The following is an 18,041-nucleotide window of genomic DNA, read 5'->3' on the forward strand; positions in this document are numbered from 1 at the left end:
GTAGCAGGCGACGAGTTCAGCGGCTGGCCTGTTGTTCGGGCCGCTAGTGTTCGGCCACACCCCACGTTCCGATTTGCCACGAAAGCGCCGAGTCTGTTGACGCTTTCCTGTCGGCAAGTGGAGTGAACATCCGTCGCTTGCCGTGTGCACTGACGATGACGTGGCTCTAGATTTCGAGAAGCGAACGAGCAGCGTTTCAGAGATACGGGACTCTTTTAGTGTAACCTTGTTCCGTTGGCAACCAGAGTCGCCGGAACACCGCTGCAAGAACCTGGCAAGAGTGTGGAAGACAACTGAATCTGTAGAGCTGAATCCTTCACTCTTCTCAGGCTCTACCCCAGCGAAGGGTTCGTCAATAAAAAGAGCCGAATTGATATGCACGCCGCCCGGCTGTACACACCACCCACCATGTCACTTTATATGGACGTTTTCTGTGCGTTTCGTAGTCCGACAAACGTGTGTATTTTTGCACCCTCTTTATGCATACCGCTGGACGGAGAGCTACAACAGGACAAATACTCACCCCAGAAACACATTTGTCCCCATGGTAGTACATATCCGAGGAAGGCAGTGGCCATAGTAAGTCGATATAAAACTAAACCAGACCGGCAGCCGCGACTGCAGTTGCTACGACGTAACGGGCCGCTCTCTTTCGCACAGACGAGTTTGTGCTTTCGAAAGCCAATTCGAGGGTTCCCTGGGGCCTTCCCGTGCTCAACAAGTAGATAGCCTGTCAGTGTAAGTTTCAGAGAACCGAGTCCTAGTCAGCACCGGCAGTGCCTGGAGAGACGAGAAACACCCCGAAAACGCATTAAAAGCAGGAGCGGCACAACGCGGCTGGGTCCGAAGCGTGCGCTGCGTCCTCCGCGCTCGACGGATCGAAAAAACGCGACGGCAAAAGCGTCGCCGCGGGTTACCGCGTTAAGATAAGCCTCGGTACGCATCGCTGATTTGAGGCTGATCGTGTGAACGGTTCTCTTCTCTCCGCCTGCTAAATGCATGAGGGCCAAAAGATCCAGTCTTGCGCAAATCCAAATGCGTAGGCTATCAAAGTGTCGTTTATGTGGGAAAATGCAGGACGCCTTGACAATAACGGTCAGTCGGCCAGAAAATGGGAAAGACGTATTTTGTGGCTCGGAAAGTACCTTAGCATGAAATATCAAAGCCGACCCTTTGGTTCGAAAAAGCCGGCGCTGCAATGTCTTCACAAAAAAAACGAAGCGACGTCGCGCCGCGCCAACAACTCTTTCGGCACAGAGTGACGCGTCCTAGAAACAGACTTTTCCAACCAACTGCCTGACCACCTTCTTGACTCTCAGACGAACTATTTCTCCCTGGATCTTCGCCACGTCAAACGCACTCAGACGCCCCGCCATCGCACACCACAGACACTCACGGCCAAACACGATGCGAGGCGTCGCGCTGGAAGAAAGGGAACACGAAGGCGAGGAAGATGAAAAGGATGGAGCTGAGGACGGAAGCGAACGTGAGGAAGGAGGTGGACATGCCGAGAGTGGGGCAGACGAGGCAGATGAAGAGGGCGAGGTAGACCGTGCGGTAGCTTCCGAAACTGGGCGGCGGTAGCACAAACGATCCTCAGCGTGATCCGCTGGGGCTACCGCGGGTGTCATTCCACGGGAAGCTAGTGCTCGCTGAGGCCAGCCGGAGCCTTGTGCGGCAAGTTGGCCATTCTTCCCAGCAGCTACGCACTGCCTGTGAGCCTCCTGTTGACGCGACAGGAGGAACGCGAGCGGAGCGACCAGGTCGGACCGAAATTCCGCTGACGGCCATGGAGCCCGCCCCGCAGGTTCGTTTCCCAGCGAATCCGCGTCTACCCTGTCTCCGCGACAGCCCTTCACAGCCGGCCGGTTACTTGAAGGAGACGGCCCAGCGGGAGGCGTCCCGCGCGCCTCCAAGCATCGCGTTCTGCGGCCCACGTTCGTTGAAACCAGGATCGATTCCCCCACCAGATGGTCTCGCTCCGTTTCTACACTGTCCACGTTTCCAACTGTTCTCAAGTCATTCGCCCCTTTCGAAGCAGCGAATCGCCTTGCTTCTTCGTCCCCGGTTCCCTCGCCTTCCACCGTCACCATTCGCCTCCAGCTTGCCGTTGTCTCCTCACCCTCAGACCCGTCCTCGTCGCCGGCTCCTGTCTCCAGTGGCAACTCGGTCTCTGCCGATTCAGCGAGGGCTTTCGACAGGATGGCCTCCCAGCAAACATCACTTGTCTCCGCGATCGCGTTTCTTGCGTCTTCCCTTTCAGAGCCAAAAGCATGAGACGCCGCTGCTTGGAGGCGTCTTAAGAGGACGAAACGGCACTGAGGCCGCCCCGCCTGTTGGGCCTCGCCCTGGCGTGTGAACGTCTCTTCGGGTCGCGTCTCGCCTGGCGGCTCCACAGGAGCCTGTCTCCTTTCCGTCTCGTTTTCCGCTCCCAGCGCTCGTTCACCGCCCTCGTTCTCCCCTCTCAGCTCGTGCGTCCCGTTTTGCCGGTCTTTGCTTGCCGCCTCGCCTCCGGTCCCTTTTTGTCTTTTCTCGCGTGGCGCCTTGACCTCGGCGAGCACGGGGTCGGCCCGGCTGGCCGCCAGGCCCCGAAGACAGAAGAAAGGAGACAGCTCGATAGAGACATGCCACAGCGAGTGGACAAATGCATAGTTCCCATTCGTTTCAAAAAAGACAAACGCGCACGCTCCAACAAGCGCAAAGAAGATTCCCACAAGCAGACTCACGGGATCAGCGACACCTGCTGCGACCTGAGTACCCAGCACGGCTGCAAAATCCCGGCAAAACTGGAGACAGCCGCGCAGAAACGAGAATTCTCGCGTGTGGAGAGACGCGTCGCCTTCCCCGTTTTCGTCTGCCTCTTCTCGCCGTGCTGCGTCTGCCTGCTCCAGCTCTCTGTGTCCGCCCTTTTTCTCCCGTCTCGTGGAAGCGCTGTTCATCTCGTTCACCCCCTGCGTCTTCCAGTGCCCACATCTCTGGGGTCCGGATCCTCGCTCTCTGCCCCACGCCTCCGCCGACCCGATCGCCGCCTCCGGGCCTTCCGTTCGCCGACGCCTGTTCTCCCTCGCGTCTTCGATGGCTCGGGCTATCGCCGTCAGGAGACGCTGCCGGCATTCCCAGGCGCCGGGCAGCATGCGGCCGCGCTGTCTCCTTCGCTGCATCCACAGCCGTGGAAAGGTGCCTACTGTGCGTAGGAGCAGCAGGAGACCGAGACAGACAAACAGGTGACTCACCATCGCAGATGCATGCGGCGTGGAAAACGCGCGAAAGATTACCGCGAAGCTGATCCCGAGGAGAAGGAACTCAAGGCACGGAGGGAGCCGGAACAGCGCGACAACCACCAGGAGAATCGCGAGAAACGAAAACAGAAAGTCGAGTTTCTGCCAAAGCAGGGGAGACACAACGAAACACCTGTCGCCATCGAAGCACAGGTGGTACATGGAAGACGCTGCCACTGCACGCACACACCAGAGACACGCGAAAGCTGGAGATCGAAGATTTGGCGCTCCAACAAGTCCAGTCGCTCAGACCCGCGGCTGCCTGAGGCGACCGCCGGGGCTGAAAAGGTGGGCGAGAACCAACTGAAGCAAACACCCTTCTTCCTGCCTTGAGGCAGACCCAAGAGAGTCCCACCCCTTTTCCGGGCCGACGCGAAGAGCCCCCGGCTCAGAGATTACCACTCCCAGGACGATGGTACTGACCATACTAGCATCTGCGTAGTAGTTTTCGCGCGCTGGTAATACGAGTGGTACAGAAAAATCCACATATTGCGCCTAGAACAGAGCGAAGGCCGCCGGCGTCTATTTCTCGCACGCCCACATACACGCACGCGTGGTCGAGCCCATTGGCTCGTCTTGTGATGCAGTCCACTTACTGGCCGCACCAAAGACACAAACGCGGACTGCAGCGCGCAACGCGGCTGGCGCGCGCCACATTGCCGTAGACAGCGTCTCGCCCTGGCCTCCCGCGCCCGCCTGGAGCGCCCTCGCTGCAGGTCGGCGGTCGCTGGCTGACTTGGGCGCGCTGAGACTCGCCGCGTCTGCTAGCTCGCGCATCGAGGAGTGAAGAACGAAGAGAAACGCAGAGTTGGAGAGAACGAGAAGGCCCGTGAGGAAAGAAACATACCACCTCGGCAAGAGTTCCACATCGCACGCTGCGCCGCCAACCCCCAAAGTGCACCTGCAGTAGCTGAGGCGGAAGCCGTCCACGAAGCCGAGAGGCCAGCAATGCCCTCGGTGACAGGTCTGCAGAAAGCGAGGCACGAAAGACACAGATATCCGGGTGGAGACAGGGAGTCAGAGAACGAGGGAAAACAACGCGCGAAAGACACCAGACGGGGAGACCACCGGCCCTCACAAGCCTACCGAAAAAACACAGCTGCTATTTAGCAGCTGCACGAACCTCAGACAAAACAGAGAGTGTCGCGGGTGCGCCCAACCATGCCGAAGCCGCAGGTCCCTGGTTCGCGAAAAGGAATGCCGAGTCGATTTCAAAAACGGAGAGGCGCGCCGACAACACCCGCGCACCTGCTCACAAGGCTCGTCGGCGAGAATCTGCATCGTGAGACGCACGCCGGGCTGCTCGCCTCCGAGGCGCGTGCTCTGCGCTTTCTGTCGCGGTAGAAACGCGTGGTCTGATAAAGCGTTTCTGTCCTCACGCAGCTGCAACTTGTCTCTGCGTTCCCCAACTTTGGCCGCGCCCACAGCCCCTCCGTTGATCTCGCCCCTGGACCTGTCGCCGGCTGCGCCGTCGTCCGGTGGCAAGAAGGAACTGCTGGCCTGCAGCCGCCTTGCGCCTCGCGGCGAAACGACCACCGCGCGTTGCACGAGCCTCCACGAGGCCAGGTGTCGGCCTGGGAGGAAGTTCCACGACGGCGGCACAGTCGCCTCGTACAGGAACGCTTCGCTGGCTCCGACTTTCTTCGCGACCGAGAAACGGCGAGAAGGGAATCCAGGCGACGACTCGGCAACCGAAGATGGAGAAGCGAAAGAAGACGATCCGATAGCGGACTCAAGAGAGAGAGACATGGAAACCACAGAAGAGGTGGACGCACGCGAACCAGCCGAACGGGCCGCCGCGGATCGCTCGCTGCGTGTGTCCAGCGTTCGAGCGCTGTTCGCTGTTTCGACTCCTGGGAGGTCGACACCCCCCTGGGCGCCGCCAGCCTCGCCTTCTCCCTCGGGGCTTCCAGTTGCCCCCGGCGACGCACCGCTACTCCCGCGCCGCGGTTCTTCTCTCGCCCCGTGTCCTCGCCCGTCTCTGCCATGGACCTGGCCCCGCTCTGTCTCTAAACGGGGTTCGGCGCCGACCCTCCTTTCGCCATCCGGCCCCGCATTTCGACAGGTAAACGGGAGGAGCCACGAATGAGCAATCACAGTGCCTGTCGCACTTCCGCTCTGGACGTCGAAACTGCGCCGGGCACGCTCTGTCCCTCCCGCAGCCTCCGTCCCATCTGTTCTCGCCAGCGAAGGCCCGCGAAACGGCGCCGCTTCTCGACGCAAAAGAAACTCGACAGTAAAGGAGACAACGACGTCTGACCCTGAAGACAGCAGCCTCCGCGATCCGGCCCTTTCAGCGCCTGCCTTTTTCGGTTCCAAATCTCCATTGACCAGTCCCGACACGGGCGCGGGTGTCTCGCGCTCAAAGGCCTCTTCGGGATTCGGCGAAGCGAAGGAAACGCGCCGCTGCCAATCGCCTTTGGCCCAGTGCTCGGACGACAACACACGTCGACGGAGGCTCGTGTCGTCAACTCCTCGCTGTGTCTCCTGCATCTCTTCCGTCTTTGTCCGAGCGGCTTCTCCGCCTGCAGCAGGTTGTCCTTCGTCGTCGTCGCTCCTGCCGAAATGAACGGTTTGGTCTCCAACGTTCCTCATCGACTCTCTCCAGGCACCTCCCTCTGCCTCCCCACTCTCCCCGTCGCGTTTCGCCGCTCGCCTTGCCTCCTCTCCGCCGCCTCGTCGCCCGGCCTGCGTCTCTGTGCGTCCTTTTTTGTTCCAGGCCTCATTCGATTCTGGGCTCCCGCGCGCTGCCGCAGATCTCGCATCTCCTGGTTCCGCTGCGCTGTGCTGATTTTCTTGCTCCCAGTCAGCCTCTTCGCAGACGAACTTCGGACTCCTCCAAATGTCTCCTGCATCGAGAATGAGTAGTGCAGCGACGCCCCCTGAGACCTCCGAAGGCGCGAAGGAAAGCGCCGCCAGTACAGGCGTCTCTTCCGACTCGGGCCCGAGAGACAAGGACACACTTTGCAGAAGGTTGGGTTGGAAAATCGGAAGCGACGGACGGGAAAAGGACAGAATTGGCGTGGTACACCACATACCGCACGAGGCAGTCGAGGGAGGAGAACGAGAAGCCGGATTAGACGCGAGCGAAGACAGGAGCAGAAACGAGAGGAAGGAGGAAGAGGGATTTGGAGACAGAAGGGGAAGAGAGAGAAGAGAAGAGCGGCCACCACAGGAGGTGCACACGGGACGGGACGGAGGAAGGTGGGAAAGATGAGAACCCGGAGAGAGCGCGTCGGCCGGCTGCCTAGATCGTTTGTCTTGTCCTTGGAAAGAAAGCGCCTCCTCGCTTGCTGCGTCGAGGCTGTATCTCGAGCTGACCCTGGACAAAAAAGAGAGAAACGGAGAAATCAGCGAGAAGAAAGGCGGAAAGCGGAACAACGCGGGAAAGGGTAATCCTGAAGACGGACTCTCCTCGGTTTGAACGGCCGTGTTCTCTCTGTCTCCTTCGACTTCGCCAGCCTCGCCCGTCTCACCCGAGACAGACGAACCCAACCGGACAGGCACCGAGCTCGCGCGTTCTCGCCCTCCTCCCTCCCTCGCCTCCGCTTCCCGCCGCTGCGGCGCATGCAGAGCCGCCCGACAAGAGTGACGGCGAATGAAGAAGGGGACTTTCGAGAACGTCTCCGAGGACGGTTCGCCCTGCACCCGAAACGCCGGAAACGTGGCTGGCTGCCGCGCCCCAGCAAACCCCCTGTCGGATGCGGACGACGCCGAAGACGGAGGAGACGACGCAGAGGGAGGGAAAGCGGGGAACGAAGGGTTTTCTCCGAGACTGTCGCACTGTGTCGCAGACTCGCATGCCAACCATCTGAGCGCACTGTCGATTGGCATCGTCGTGTTCAGGTAGAACGAGAACGCCCACGGCCCACGAGCGGGAAGATCCAGAGTGACGCGCTGAGAGAGAAGAAAAAGACTTGGACCAAAGATTTCCGTCATCTCTCCTTGAGTCTCTTCGACCGAACCCGCGGCTTCTTCTCTGTCTGGCGTGTCCTTCTCTCTTGCCTTGATCTCCGTTCTTTCCTTCCCCTGATCTGCCTCAGCTTGCACGACCGCCAGATGCTTCGCCGCCCTGTCTCCTTCCGGGCCGCCTCCTGCGTCGCCACGCAGTTCGCGCCTTTGCAGGCCTTCTTGCCAAGCGCTGCCGGTCTCTCGAGACGCGTTGTCCGTCTCTTCGCCGCTCCCGCTTTCTGCGCTCTCCGTTTCCTTCGCCTTTTCGTCTCGGCCCGGGCCCGCGCCCCCCACGCTGGCCGCCGAAGAAGCTGCACTCTGGGCCAACAGCAAAGGGACAAGCCGCCAAGAGAGCGACGCCACGTACGCTGCCTTCCGCATCGCCACCGGGAGGTTTTCCCGTGGAACCGAGAACGTCCACTCCCGCGTTTGTCTTTGCAACGCCGGTGAGCTCCCTTTTTCACCCCAAAATTTGCCCTTCCCTGCCTGGGCTGCAGTCGATCTCTGCGTCGGCATGTCGATGCTGCGGAGGTTGAAGAAGCGGGCGAGAGCCGCAGGCACCGACACGAAGTCTTCTCGCCCACCCCCTGCGTTCGCCTGGAGCCACTCTGGAGGGCCCGAAGGCTCCGCGCCTCGCCTCGCGCCTCCTTGGGCCGTTGAACCCTCATCGTCCCCCCCGCCTGCGTCAAACGCGCGTTCTCCCGCACCGCGCCTTGCCCCCAGCCCCTCCGCTTTCGCAGCATGTGCATGCATTGGCTCGGAACGCACCAGGTCTCCTGGCTCCCCGGGACTCGCCGGAACGCTGCCCCCGTGCACGGCTGCGTCAAAAAACGCACATGTGTCGAGCGCCGTGGCAGCGTCTGTCGTCGCTCCATTCTCCCTCTGCGGGAGGGACGAAGGCGGCCCCGAAAACTGAACGCGGACGCATGCAACAGGCGAGAAGACAGCGTGCGAAGCGAGAGGAGAGGAAAGCCCAGGAGGACGAGCAGGCAGCGAAGACAGAGACGCCAGGGCTTTAGGCAGGAGCGAAACGACTTGATGCCATTCGAAGGAAAAACTCGGCGCCGCTTTGAGCCGCGTAGAAGAAGGGACCACGAGAGGTCGGAACAGCCGTGAGCGAAACGCATGGGGGCGCTTCCGCTGACGAAGGAGAGACGAGGACGACGGTGAGGAGGCAGACCGCGAATTCTGATCGTGAACCTCCTCCAAGCTGCCCTCGCCTTCCACCTCTTCCGTCAACTGATCTTCCAACAGCGTCTTTGGCGCAAAGAAGAAGAAGCGCGTGAACGCGTCTTCGACATGCTTGTTCTTTGCCTCGATTCCCTTGTCCGGGATCCGCTCTTCCGCCGCTTTCAGATCACCACTCCAAGACAAAAAGGCTTCGGGACCTCGTGGCCCTTCCCAGTCCAGTTTCTCAGGCACTGCTCGGCGTCTGGCGACTTCGTTGTCAGACTGCGGCATCCCCACTGAGATTTGCGAGGTCTCAAGCGTCTCCGATGCTTGCCCCGCTTTTTCAGACGCGTCGCCTCCGTTCTTTGGGTCGTTTCGTCTTCGCGGCGCCGCTCCCAGCTCCGCAGGAAGCGGCCCCGGAAGGCCTGCAAGAAACAGGTCCGCGCCTTCTTCGGCTGCGGCGGCATCCGGAGACAAGGGCAGTGAAGACGCGCGAGAAGGAACGGCAGCAGGGAGATGGAAGAAGTGGACATTCCGGTTATTTCCTGGGTCGCTGGTGAAGTCCATGTTCACCCGTTCATCTTGAGTGAGGAACGGAAGAATTCGCAGGAACTTCTCTCCGTGGAAAGACAAAGACACTGTGCCCGCAAGGGTTGCGTCTCTGCTGCGCGGTGCCAACTTTTGGCGATACGCCGCAAATTCGTCGACCGTGCAAGAAAGGATGAGGTAGTAAAGCCGGCCGAATGGGAGAAAAGACGAGAAAACGGGCGCGGAAGCAGACCCAGAGGCAGAAGACGAAAATGCAGAGCCAGCGGAAGGAGAGGCAAAAGGCGACGAAGAGAAAGGACGGTGTGAACACGTGCAGGAGCGCAGCCCCGGCAGCGACGATAGTGAAGGGTCGATGCCGCGTCCAGTCGACTGGAGCGACGAAGAAGAGGAAGCAGACGAGCTAGATGAAGAGGGGGAAGAACAGGACTGAGATGATGAGAGAGAAGAAGGAGACGCGCACTCAACCGAGTGTTGAAGGGAAGAGATACCGTCGACCGCCCGAACCAGAGGAAGGAAATACATTCCTGGAGACTTGACTTCCAATCGCAGATCGTAGTTCACAAACGTTGCTGAAGAGTGGAGCAGGGAGACAAGCGGAATGAGAGGTAGCACACGCAAGACAGCATTTGGCGTCTCCGTCATTTGTAATTATTACCCTTTTCACCGCAGGATTCGCGACGCAGACACTACAGGGGAAGGCCAAATGACGTACTTCACAGAAACCACACACGCGGAATCTGAAGAACTACGGAGACGTCTCTATTCTCACGTCCGAGTAGGCACAGTGAAGCGATTCCGTGCATGCGCTCGCCCGTCACGTGGTCCATTGTTTGTGTCCCACTCATATAGGCCTGCTATTTCCTGCTATGCCTGTAAAGAGGAACCGACTTTGCGTTTGATACTTGCGCATCTTGCAAATTTTGTCTCGTCCTCTGTTGCGCTCACGCGCACCAGGTAACGAGGAATGCGAATCCACATGGGGGATGTTCGTACGTGGAGTACCTAATGTATGAGCATATCTACAGATATAAGCTTTGTAACTTCAGCTTTGGCCATACGTACATCACCGAAAATGCATGTGTATACGCACGCCGTATACGCAGCTGTACACGAGTCTATATGTCCATCTCGATATGCATATACCTATATGGGCATCTCTGTATGATCACCTCGGCGTGTGCGAATCATAATACGACGTGCACGAGGACGGTTTTTTGAAACGGTCCACCAACCGTGACTGCCCGAAGTGAGAGAACGAGAGTGGGAGTTCGAGGGGGATGTTTCCAGTCGGAGTTCCGGGTCCGCGGAGAAAGTCTTTTTTGGACTTACGTGGCTTCCCCCATCGAAAGAAAAAGACCGCCTCTCTAGGAAGGGAGAAATGGGAAATGTCTATTTTCAACCTGGCGTACTCGGCCGCGACGACTTCCTCTCCGGTTTCTTCTTCTATGCCCTCCCTCGGCTCCGCGCCGTCATCTGGAAACTGTGACTTGCTGTGACCCGCCGCTGTTGAGTCCGACACGCCTCCTTCCCCGGTCTGAGAGTCCCGCTCTTCTTCTTCGTCGCGTTCTTCGCCCCCTTTTTCTTCGGCTGGAGAAGCCTTGTTCTCCAGAGATCGACCGGGCCGCAGACGATTTAGGGGCAGTTGCACCCGCGTGGTGCCGACGAGGGCGGAGCCGTGAGTCATGTCCACGCTTCTGACAAGAATCTCCACGAAGTCGGACGAGGCTTCCGTCTTCGTTGTCTTCTCAGGTTCGTCCAGAGGGAGAAGTGGATCGGAGCCGGCCCGGGGAGGAGGGGCAAAGAAAGCTCCATATGTGTGTTGCCCATCTCGTGGAGGGGGAAACTGTTGGATTGGACGCCAGCGAGACTGCACAGATGCGGGGACGTGCCTCTGGGAGCTTCCCCTCAATGGATCTCCGCTTTTGGCGGAAGCTGAAGGAGGAGAGACGCGTCGGTCTCCCGCTTCGTGGCTAGCTGCGTGTGCAGCCACGGGGGGCGCCGCGGCGGTGGGCAGCGGCGCCGCAGCTCCTGCGGGGTGTCGCGCATGTTCTGTAGGAAGGCTGGCCGACTGAGCCGAAACATAGGCAGAATCGGAGGGAGCGCTCAGGCTCGAGGTGCGCGAAGAAAAGTCTGGACTGGACCTTGTCGGGCTACTTCCTCTGTCGGCGCGAAACAGCTCCCAGCCTTCACGACCTATGGAAGTGGCATCTCCGAGGATGGCCGTTTCTGGCGGAAATGAAACAGGGCTAGAAAGGGGGACGGGGGATAGTGGGGAAAAGGAAGGGAAGGGCTCTCTGGAGTCGACGAGGCCTGAACCGGAGGCACTCGGTGACCACGTTTCTCCGCCAGCGACCACGCTTACCGAGACCAGCTGACACAGCAGAATCCCAAAGAGGCCGAAATGGCAGAAGGAACGGGCACCCCCGGAAGACAAACGCGCCAGGTAAAAAAGGCAATACGCCGCGCCACAGTAGCAACGAAAACGCGTCATCATCCCGGGATCACGTCAACGTGGAACAAGAACTCGGCACGGGTAAATGCAGCTCCGTGCGGTAAGAAAAGTTCGGTGTTACTCGGGGAGGCTCCCCTCCCCAAAAGGCTGCATTGTCCCGTGTTATCCAAGAACCATTGCAGTGTCTGGACAGCGGAAAAAATGTACAGTATCAACTGCCAACCGGACGAGTGGCGGTACAGACGAGACACAACCACCAGCGGTTAGTTCCTCGTGCGTGGTACCCCGCCAGCGTTGCATCAATGGCACGCACGATAACGACGGAAAATCGGGTGTGCTGCAGCGGAACAGAGCGGTTTGCCGGGGCCACAGGTGAAACCACGCACAAAGCGAAGTGAATTTCTTTAGAGCTTGACGCTTCAGGATGGCGAACTGCCCTTACATGGTACACATAACACAAACCCAGAGATTCTTCGGAGGAAGACCAAGCGGAGACAGAACGAAGTCGGAAGGGGACTATCGTGCGTGCTTCGAGTGCCCGCGCATTTGCCGCCCCTCGCCCGCCACTGCATGACAGGGAGTCGGCCGCCGGTGTGTTGAGTCCCGGACGAACTTTTCTCGTCTTCGATCTTCCCCTTATGAAGGGACGCAGGGATTGTTTCAGGAAAAGAGTATCCTCCCACCATAAAACGATGACGTACGCTTGTATATCGGTTCATGTTTCCCCCGAGGTGGGCGCGGCCCATTCCATCGCTACACTGGCGCTAGTCGACTGCCGGCACCTGGCTGAAGAACAACAGCTACACTAAGAGTAGAGGAACGAAATGCGTCTCCGTTGGTTTTGCGAACAAAAGCGACGACTGGCGCACTCGCACACGTGCATTGCCTCCGGAATGCAGAACAGACTCGAGGACTCTGCAGTTCCTGCCGTTGTGATAGTTCCAGCTTGAAAGTGTGGCCGGGTGGGCAGTCTCGGAAAAGTTTGGGGTTAGCAAAATTGAAAGTCTAAACACGAAGCAGCAGCTAGCATAAGGGAGGAGAACCAGCAATCGAAGGAGCTCTGTGGTGAGCTCCACTAAAGGCTCAGTGTGTCTGTACCTGCGCAGTAGCGCTGTCTGGAGTCCACGGATTACAACCCCCTGTCAACATTTCCTCGACGGGACTTGCTGCAGAAGTATCGCTGAGCCGCGCCACCTGGCGTCAAAGCGTCTAGAGGAGCGTGGTGGAAGAAGAATGGATAATCCAGACAGTTGGACACACCAGTACTGCTGAAGTTTCTTCGAAGGGGGCTACGCTGACTCTTGCCCACGTTCAGGAAGAGCCGCTTTAAGGGGAGCCGCCAATCGGCATTAAACTTCCAAGTGGCAGGGCCCGTATAATGTGACCTGAAAAATTCTTCTCGCCATTTCAGTAGTTGCTTGGACGCGGAGCAGCATGGCCACCCCACCGCCAATAGAGGGTATGTTGATCCGAATGGCATAGAGTGCTGCATTCATTCAAGGTATCCCCCTGAATTCGTCAGTTGTAAGTAGGCGAGCACAAGCAGCAGGAGGAGCCAACTCCGTGCTGCTTTTCGCCACATGTGTCCCGCTGCGCGTCGGCGCACACTGATGGAAGCGTCTTTGATTCTTTACGTCTCAGCTTTTCATTGTATAGGTCCCGGGACATGGGAACCGCCCCGTTGCGTCTGCATCGCCTCTACAGAGAAAAAGGGAAACCCAGCGTGAAACGTGCAAAATCGTTGACTCGGTTGCAGACGTCACCGTGCTGGCGATTGCTTTGCGGGATTTTCATATCCGGATGATAAATACAGGGAAAGAAACGGACGATAAACTGAGTGCGCCTCCGGCGGAAACGACATTAAACTTCGTTCTGGCCTTCTGCACGGTGGTCCCCCTGTTGACTCCTCTCGGCGTCTCTCCCTTGCTCCCCCCGTTTCGTCGAACACCTGCAGCGCGCTCCTTTCCCCGTTGTCACTTTGCATCAGAAATAGAATAACGCATAGCTTTCCGTGATAGAGTTCGCGTTTCTAAAATGCGTTCGACACCTCGCTGCAGCACGTCGCTGTCTCTGCTGCCGTGTCTCTTCTGCGCTGCCGTGCCGGTTTGTACGCCAGCTGTTACCAGATCCATCTGCTTCGGTTTCCAGACGTGTTCACTACTCGTAGCAGCTTTTTGTCAAGGCCAACGGCCCGTGTTGTCGTATGCTGAAGCGTCTCCTAGCACCACGTAACCGCCTCAATGGTCGCCGTCCCTGGACCCTAGGCGGCCCGAACAGAGCTCCCGTAGGATACATCGCGCTAGCTTCGCACAAAGCTGTGCTGTCTCCAGACTGACAGATTACTTCTTTTTTCAGAAGTGTCTACTTGTATACTGTCACCATGGGGAATGTGTGTAGAGGGGAAGGAAAAACCAGAGAACCCCGTACTCCTCCGAAATTGGAGAGGAGCGAGTCAACAGAAGCAGAACAAAAGGCCCTACGTAAACAAGCGGTGAGCGTCGAACGCTGAGGCTCGTGATTTTGTTCACAGAGCTTTCCAGTTCCCTTCTGTTGAAAGGAAGACATTTTATTCTGTCCGAACTTTAGGCTCACCCCTGTCCAAATTGATTTTTTGTTCGCACACGCCGTATAACCTGGAGTTTAACAATGACAGAGTGACGAGCAAAGGGTCGGTACATATGATTGAGTTTGGGTCCACAAGCAGGCGCTAGACTGTGAAGGAATATCAGATTCACTGTGGTGTCAGGCCACGCCTTGCTCTCCTCACGCTTTTCTGAGTTCCTTTCCTCACTGTCTTGCTTGTAAAAAATGTTTATGCCACTACTGCACAGTCGCGCTCCGTGCTTCGGCTTTAGTGGATCTAGGCCCGCAGATCTCGTATGAGACTCGTATGGTGAAGCTGTGTGATTCGTGACTTACAGGCACGTTGGGTGTGCTTTTTGGTTTTTATTGCTATGCGGTTTCTTTGTTGGGGGGTGCTCGTCCGTGGCATTTGAGGGGCGCGGCGGACGGTCAGTGACTGTGCAGTTTCCCCGGTGGTCTTCCCGTCGGTTATGCTTTCCGTTTTCGTCCTCACGGGTTGTGAAGTTCTTCCTTTTGATGCTACAGTGCTATGGCGGTATCCCATCGCACCTTTCTTTCGTTTTCAGCTTTTACGTTTTCGATAACCCTCGGACGCCTGCCTGGCGCAAGACGGAGGGAATCAATAATCTCTCTCCTTCTGTTTCCGCTCGTTCCCCGTTCTTGAGCACGTGTTGTTGTCTCTCTTTCTCAGTTTCCGGTGAGGAACAGATTCCTTGTTCCTTGTGTGTTTCTGTCGTGTTTAGTCTACACGGAGAATCGAGACGGCAAAACATGAGGCCCTGAAGAAGTTGCACACCAGCCGTGCCTTGTCTGTGCATGAAGAGCGCCGGCGTCTACACATCCAAGCAACCCGACAGAAGCTTGGTGAGTGTTATTGTGTCGTTTACACGTTGGCTTGAAAATTCCCTGCAGCACTGTGTGCTGGCTGTACCGCAATACACAGTGCACATTCAAGGTAGCCAACACTCGTTTTGCATCCATGCAGCTTGGGAGGTGGACCAATAGTTAGCTCCTCTTGTCGTCTTGCTATTCCATGGTAGCGTGGACTTCGGTCGCTTGTGCCACGTACCAAGGACTTCCATTTCACTAGTATTTTGTGTCTTTAGAAGTCCCGTAGCCGCTTTTTGTTGAACGGGTCTTCCCAGCTGCTTAGGCTGGATGAAAGGGGAGGCAGGACATCTCCACAGAGACGCTTGACTGCACCCTCCACGACTCTGTCTCTGTCGATACAATAGACTACTGTTCATATCCCTTCTTATTTCATTATGAATTTGCATGTGGAAGTCGTCTGCATTGTATACGCCTCAGCTGGCATATTTTTATGTCTGGAATTGTCACGCATCTGTAGGCATCGATGACAGCATGATGCCCACCATTAACCGCATGGGTTTTCGTACATGGCCTATGTTTTTACTTAGCGCTGGGCTGTTGTCGAACGATGGTGTCCATTAGCAGAAGTAATTGATTTGATACGTACATTCGTATCCAATGCGTCCATAGATCTATCTGTCAAACCGTTTGTCTCTCGGTCTGTCGTATCCGTGGCGCTGCCTTCTTTCTGTCTGGGTGACACGTGTTTGTGTCTCTTGATTGCGTCTTGGCGTTCTCACAGGATTGGATGAAACAGTGTACACGAGTTTTGGAGGCTTGAACGCAGACCTCCGAGACGAAGAGCTCTCGGAAGGTGAAGACCGACCACCTGGGCCTCGCCGTCCTTCTCACCCCCGGCAGGAAGGCCTCGATTCATCGAAACCGTTAGAGCAGAGATCTGAAAGTGGACAAAAGGCTATTTTCGGCTGCACTACTCGTGAAAAGAACATGGCAGTTTTGGGTGAATCACAAGCCTCTCCGTCAGATAACATTTTCGAGGTAACTGAACCAACTGCACCTGAGGCTGGCGCTGCGGAGAGAGCCGCTCAGGAAGCTTTGACACAGAAACTAGCGGAACTGAATAGGGAGCAGAGATAGCGGGAGGATAGGGGGAAAGGGGTGAAGCAGGGAACTGAATGGGCGATAGCCAAACATTGGACGAACAATTTTTCAAGGACGACGGAGAGACCTCCTGTTCCGACTCATCCAGCGCACGTATTCCACTCGAAAAGGGGACACCATGACAGCCGATGTTACGTTCAGGAGGTAGTCTTCTGGTGAGAAGGGGAGAAAAGAGGGCGGCTGATATCCAGCTGGCTGGAGTTTCCTGCACACGTTTAAGACAATGCAGTCGAAGTGAGATTCAACGGAGAGGAGAAGCAACTTCGAGGCGAAGACAAACAGGAGGTGTTGGACTTTTGTGTTGTGGACAAGAAACACCGGTCGAGGTTGAGGAAGAAAAAGAGATGAAGAGTAAAGAACAGTCGAGGCGATCACTGGCAGAGATGAGAGCCTGGTCGAGTTGCGAGAGGCTCAAAGGGAAGCAGACAGCGTTGCCGGGAATGGAAGCCGGAGCATATAGAGGGTGGCGCTAAGAGGCACACCGTGTCGAAGAAGAAAACAGAGAATGCCGACAATGGAAAGAAGCACGGAAGACAGAACCGAAAGACAAAAGCATACCGAAGGACGGCGAAGGGCAGAATGGACAAGTAGAAAGTAGGTGGCATCATGATGCAGCACGCTCACTGCTAGCACAGTGTGGAAGAGAAGAGAACCACGGGCGAAGATCACGTGTTGGGAGTGTTGACCATGGACAAGTTGTGTGAATCTGATGCATGATTCTACTTGGCAAAAACCGTTTCACTCTGCTGTCCTCTCTGATACTGTTCATCGTACTACATAGGATGGGCTTTTCCACAGGTGCGCGTCTTGCGACCTTAAGGCGAGAAGAAAGATGCCCGGAAGCGTTGCTACCACGGTGCCGAAGCGTTGTAAAACAACGGGACATGTGGGCTCAGGCCACGGCGCTGTTGTCGGTTTCTCGAAAAGCGATTTTGACAACCCGCCTGGGTTAAAACGGGCCAGTCTCCGTGCCCTTTCTGTCGCTGGCTCTCGACTTTCTCCCGCTGAGTTTTAACACTCCGAGCATGAAGGCAAAAACACCACCTGTGCCTTCTTCTCGCTCTGTGCCGACGAGGTTTCCCGCCTTTCGCCGGCAGCTTCAAAACGACAGAGTTCTTAAGAAAGCTAAGAAAAAATCCAACCAGAGCGGGCGATGAACGGACAGCAGCGACTGATACCGGCAGCCGCCAGCGATCATCGGCGACGGCAAACACTGTCGTCACAAAAAGTGGGGATATGCGAGTGGGTTCGCGAACTGTCCGTGCCCGACTGTGTTTGCTGTTTTGACAGACGCCACACAGAGCAAAAGGCTGTGATAGCCAGTCGGAACGCGTGACCGCGTGGTACGCCTGCGGGATGTGACATGTTAACCTGGTGAAGGAGGTCCAAATAGATCTAAATCGTACATGCAAACCGACGGAATGCTTTTTGAAACATCTCTCATTGAAGGCACAGGAGAAAAGGAGAGAGGAGATAGTCAACGTGACCAGATATTAGTCTTGACAGACATGGTGGCTCTCCTTGTATATCGGCGGAGATTCCACCCATCAGAAATCGCTCCCATCCAGTGAAGTTTCTTTTTATAACTCTACTCCACAAGACGACACAACCATGTTCTAATCGAAGCAACCCTTGTTCAGTCTTGAACAGTAACAGGACGAAAGTAATCCCGTACTATCAATCCCGTACTATGGACTTCTTACTTTCACATCGATGCAGCTTGACATGTCAAAGCTGGCACCATAGGACCTGTGTGCAAAACTGCCGCCTACTGCCGGCACACGGATTCTGGCAGCCATTTAGGGGCAAAAAGGCGAGGTAATTCCGAATCTATGCTTATACACGGCCTGGCCTCTTCATGTCCTGGAAAAAAACGATGTCCAGTCCGCAAAGGGGACGACTGCCGTACCCCTGGAACCTTTCAACCTAGAAGGGCAGTGACAAGATCGCATTCGTTCGCTCCACTTAAAGCCACAGAAGAAAACAAATGACAAAAATTCCCACCGCCATTCTTCCATACCCACCCACCCACACAAAACACATGGAGTGGACCTGGCGAAGAACAG

The 18,041-nt window shown here is 56.8% G+C and overlaps 2 protein-coding genes across 2 annotated transcripts; one reads left to right on the forward strand and one right to left on the reverse strand.

Moving 5' to 3' along the window:
• Positions 1-1,268: 1,268 nt before the first annotated feature.
• NCLIV_011440 (conserved hypothetical protein) lies at positions 1,269-11,442 on the reverse strand (the record flags this gene model as incomplete). Its single annotated transcript, XM_003880662.1, has 6 exons — positions 1,269-1,422; positions 1,711-3,454; positions 3,875-4,244; positions 4,527-9,517; positions 10,278-11,016; positions 11,311-11,442. The coding sequence occupies 6 exons, from the start codon at positions 11,440-11,442 to the stop codon at positions 1,269-1,271; spliced, it is 8,130 nt and encodes a 2,709-aa protein (XP_003880711.1).
• A 2,338-nt stretch (positions 11,443-13,780) lies between these two features.
• NCLIV_011450 (conserved hypothetical protein) lies at positions 13,781-15,951 on the forward strand (the record flags this gene model as incomplete). Its single annotated transcript, XM_003880663.1, has 3 exons — positions 13,781-13,891; positions 14,727-14,847; positions 15,611-15,951. 3 exons carry the CDS (start codon positions 13,781-13,783, stop codon positions 15,949-15,951), a joined length of 573 nt encoding a protein of 190 aa, XP_003880712.1.
• Between the last annotated feature and the right edge of the window lie 2,090 nt (positions 15,952-18,041).

The sequence above is a fragment of the Neospora caninum genome, chromosome IV (genome assembly GCF_000208865.1).
Source record: "Neospora caninum Liverpool complete genome, chromosome IV".
NCBI classification, from domain to species: Eukaryota; Apicomplexa; class Conoidasida; order Eucoccidiorida; family Sarcocystidae; genus Neospora; species Neospora caninum.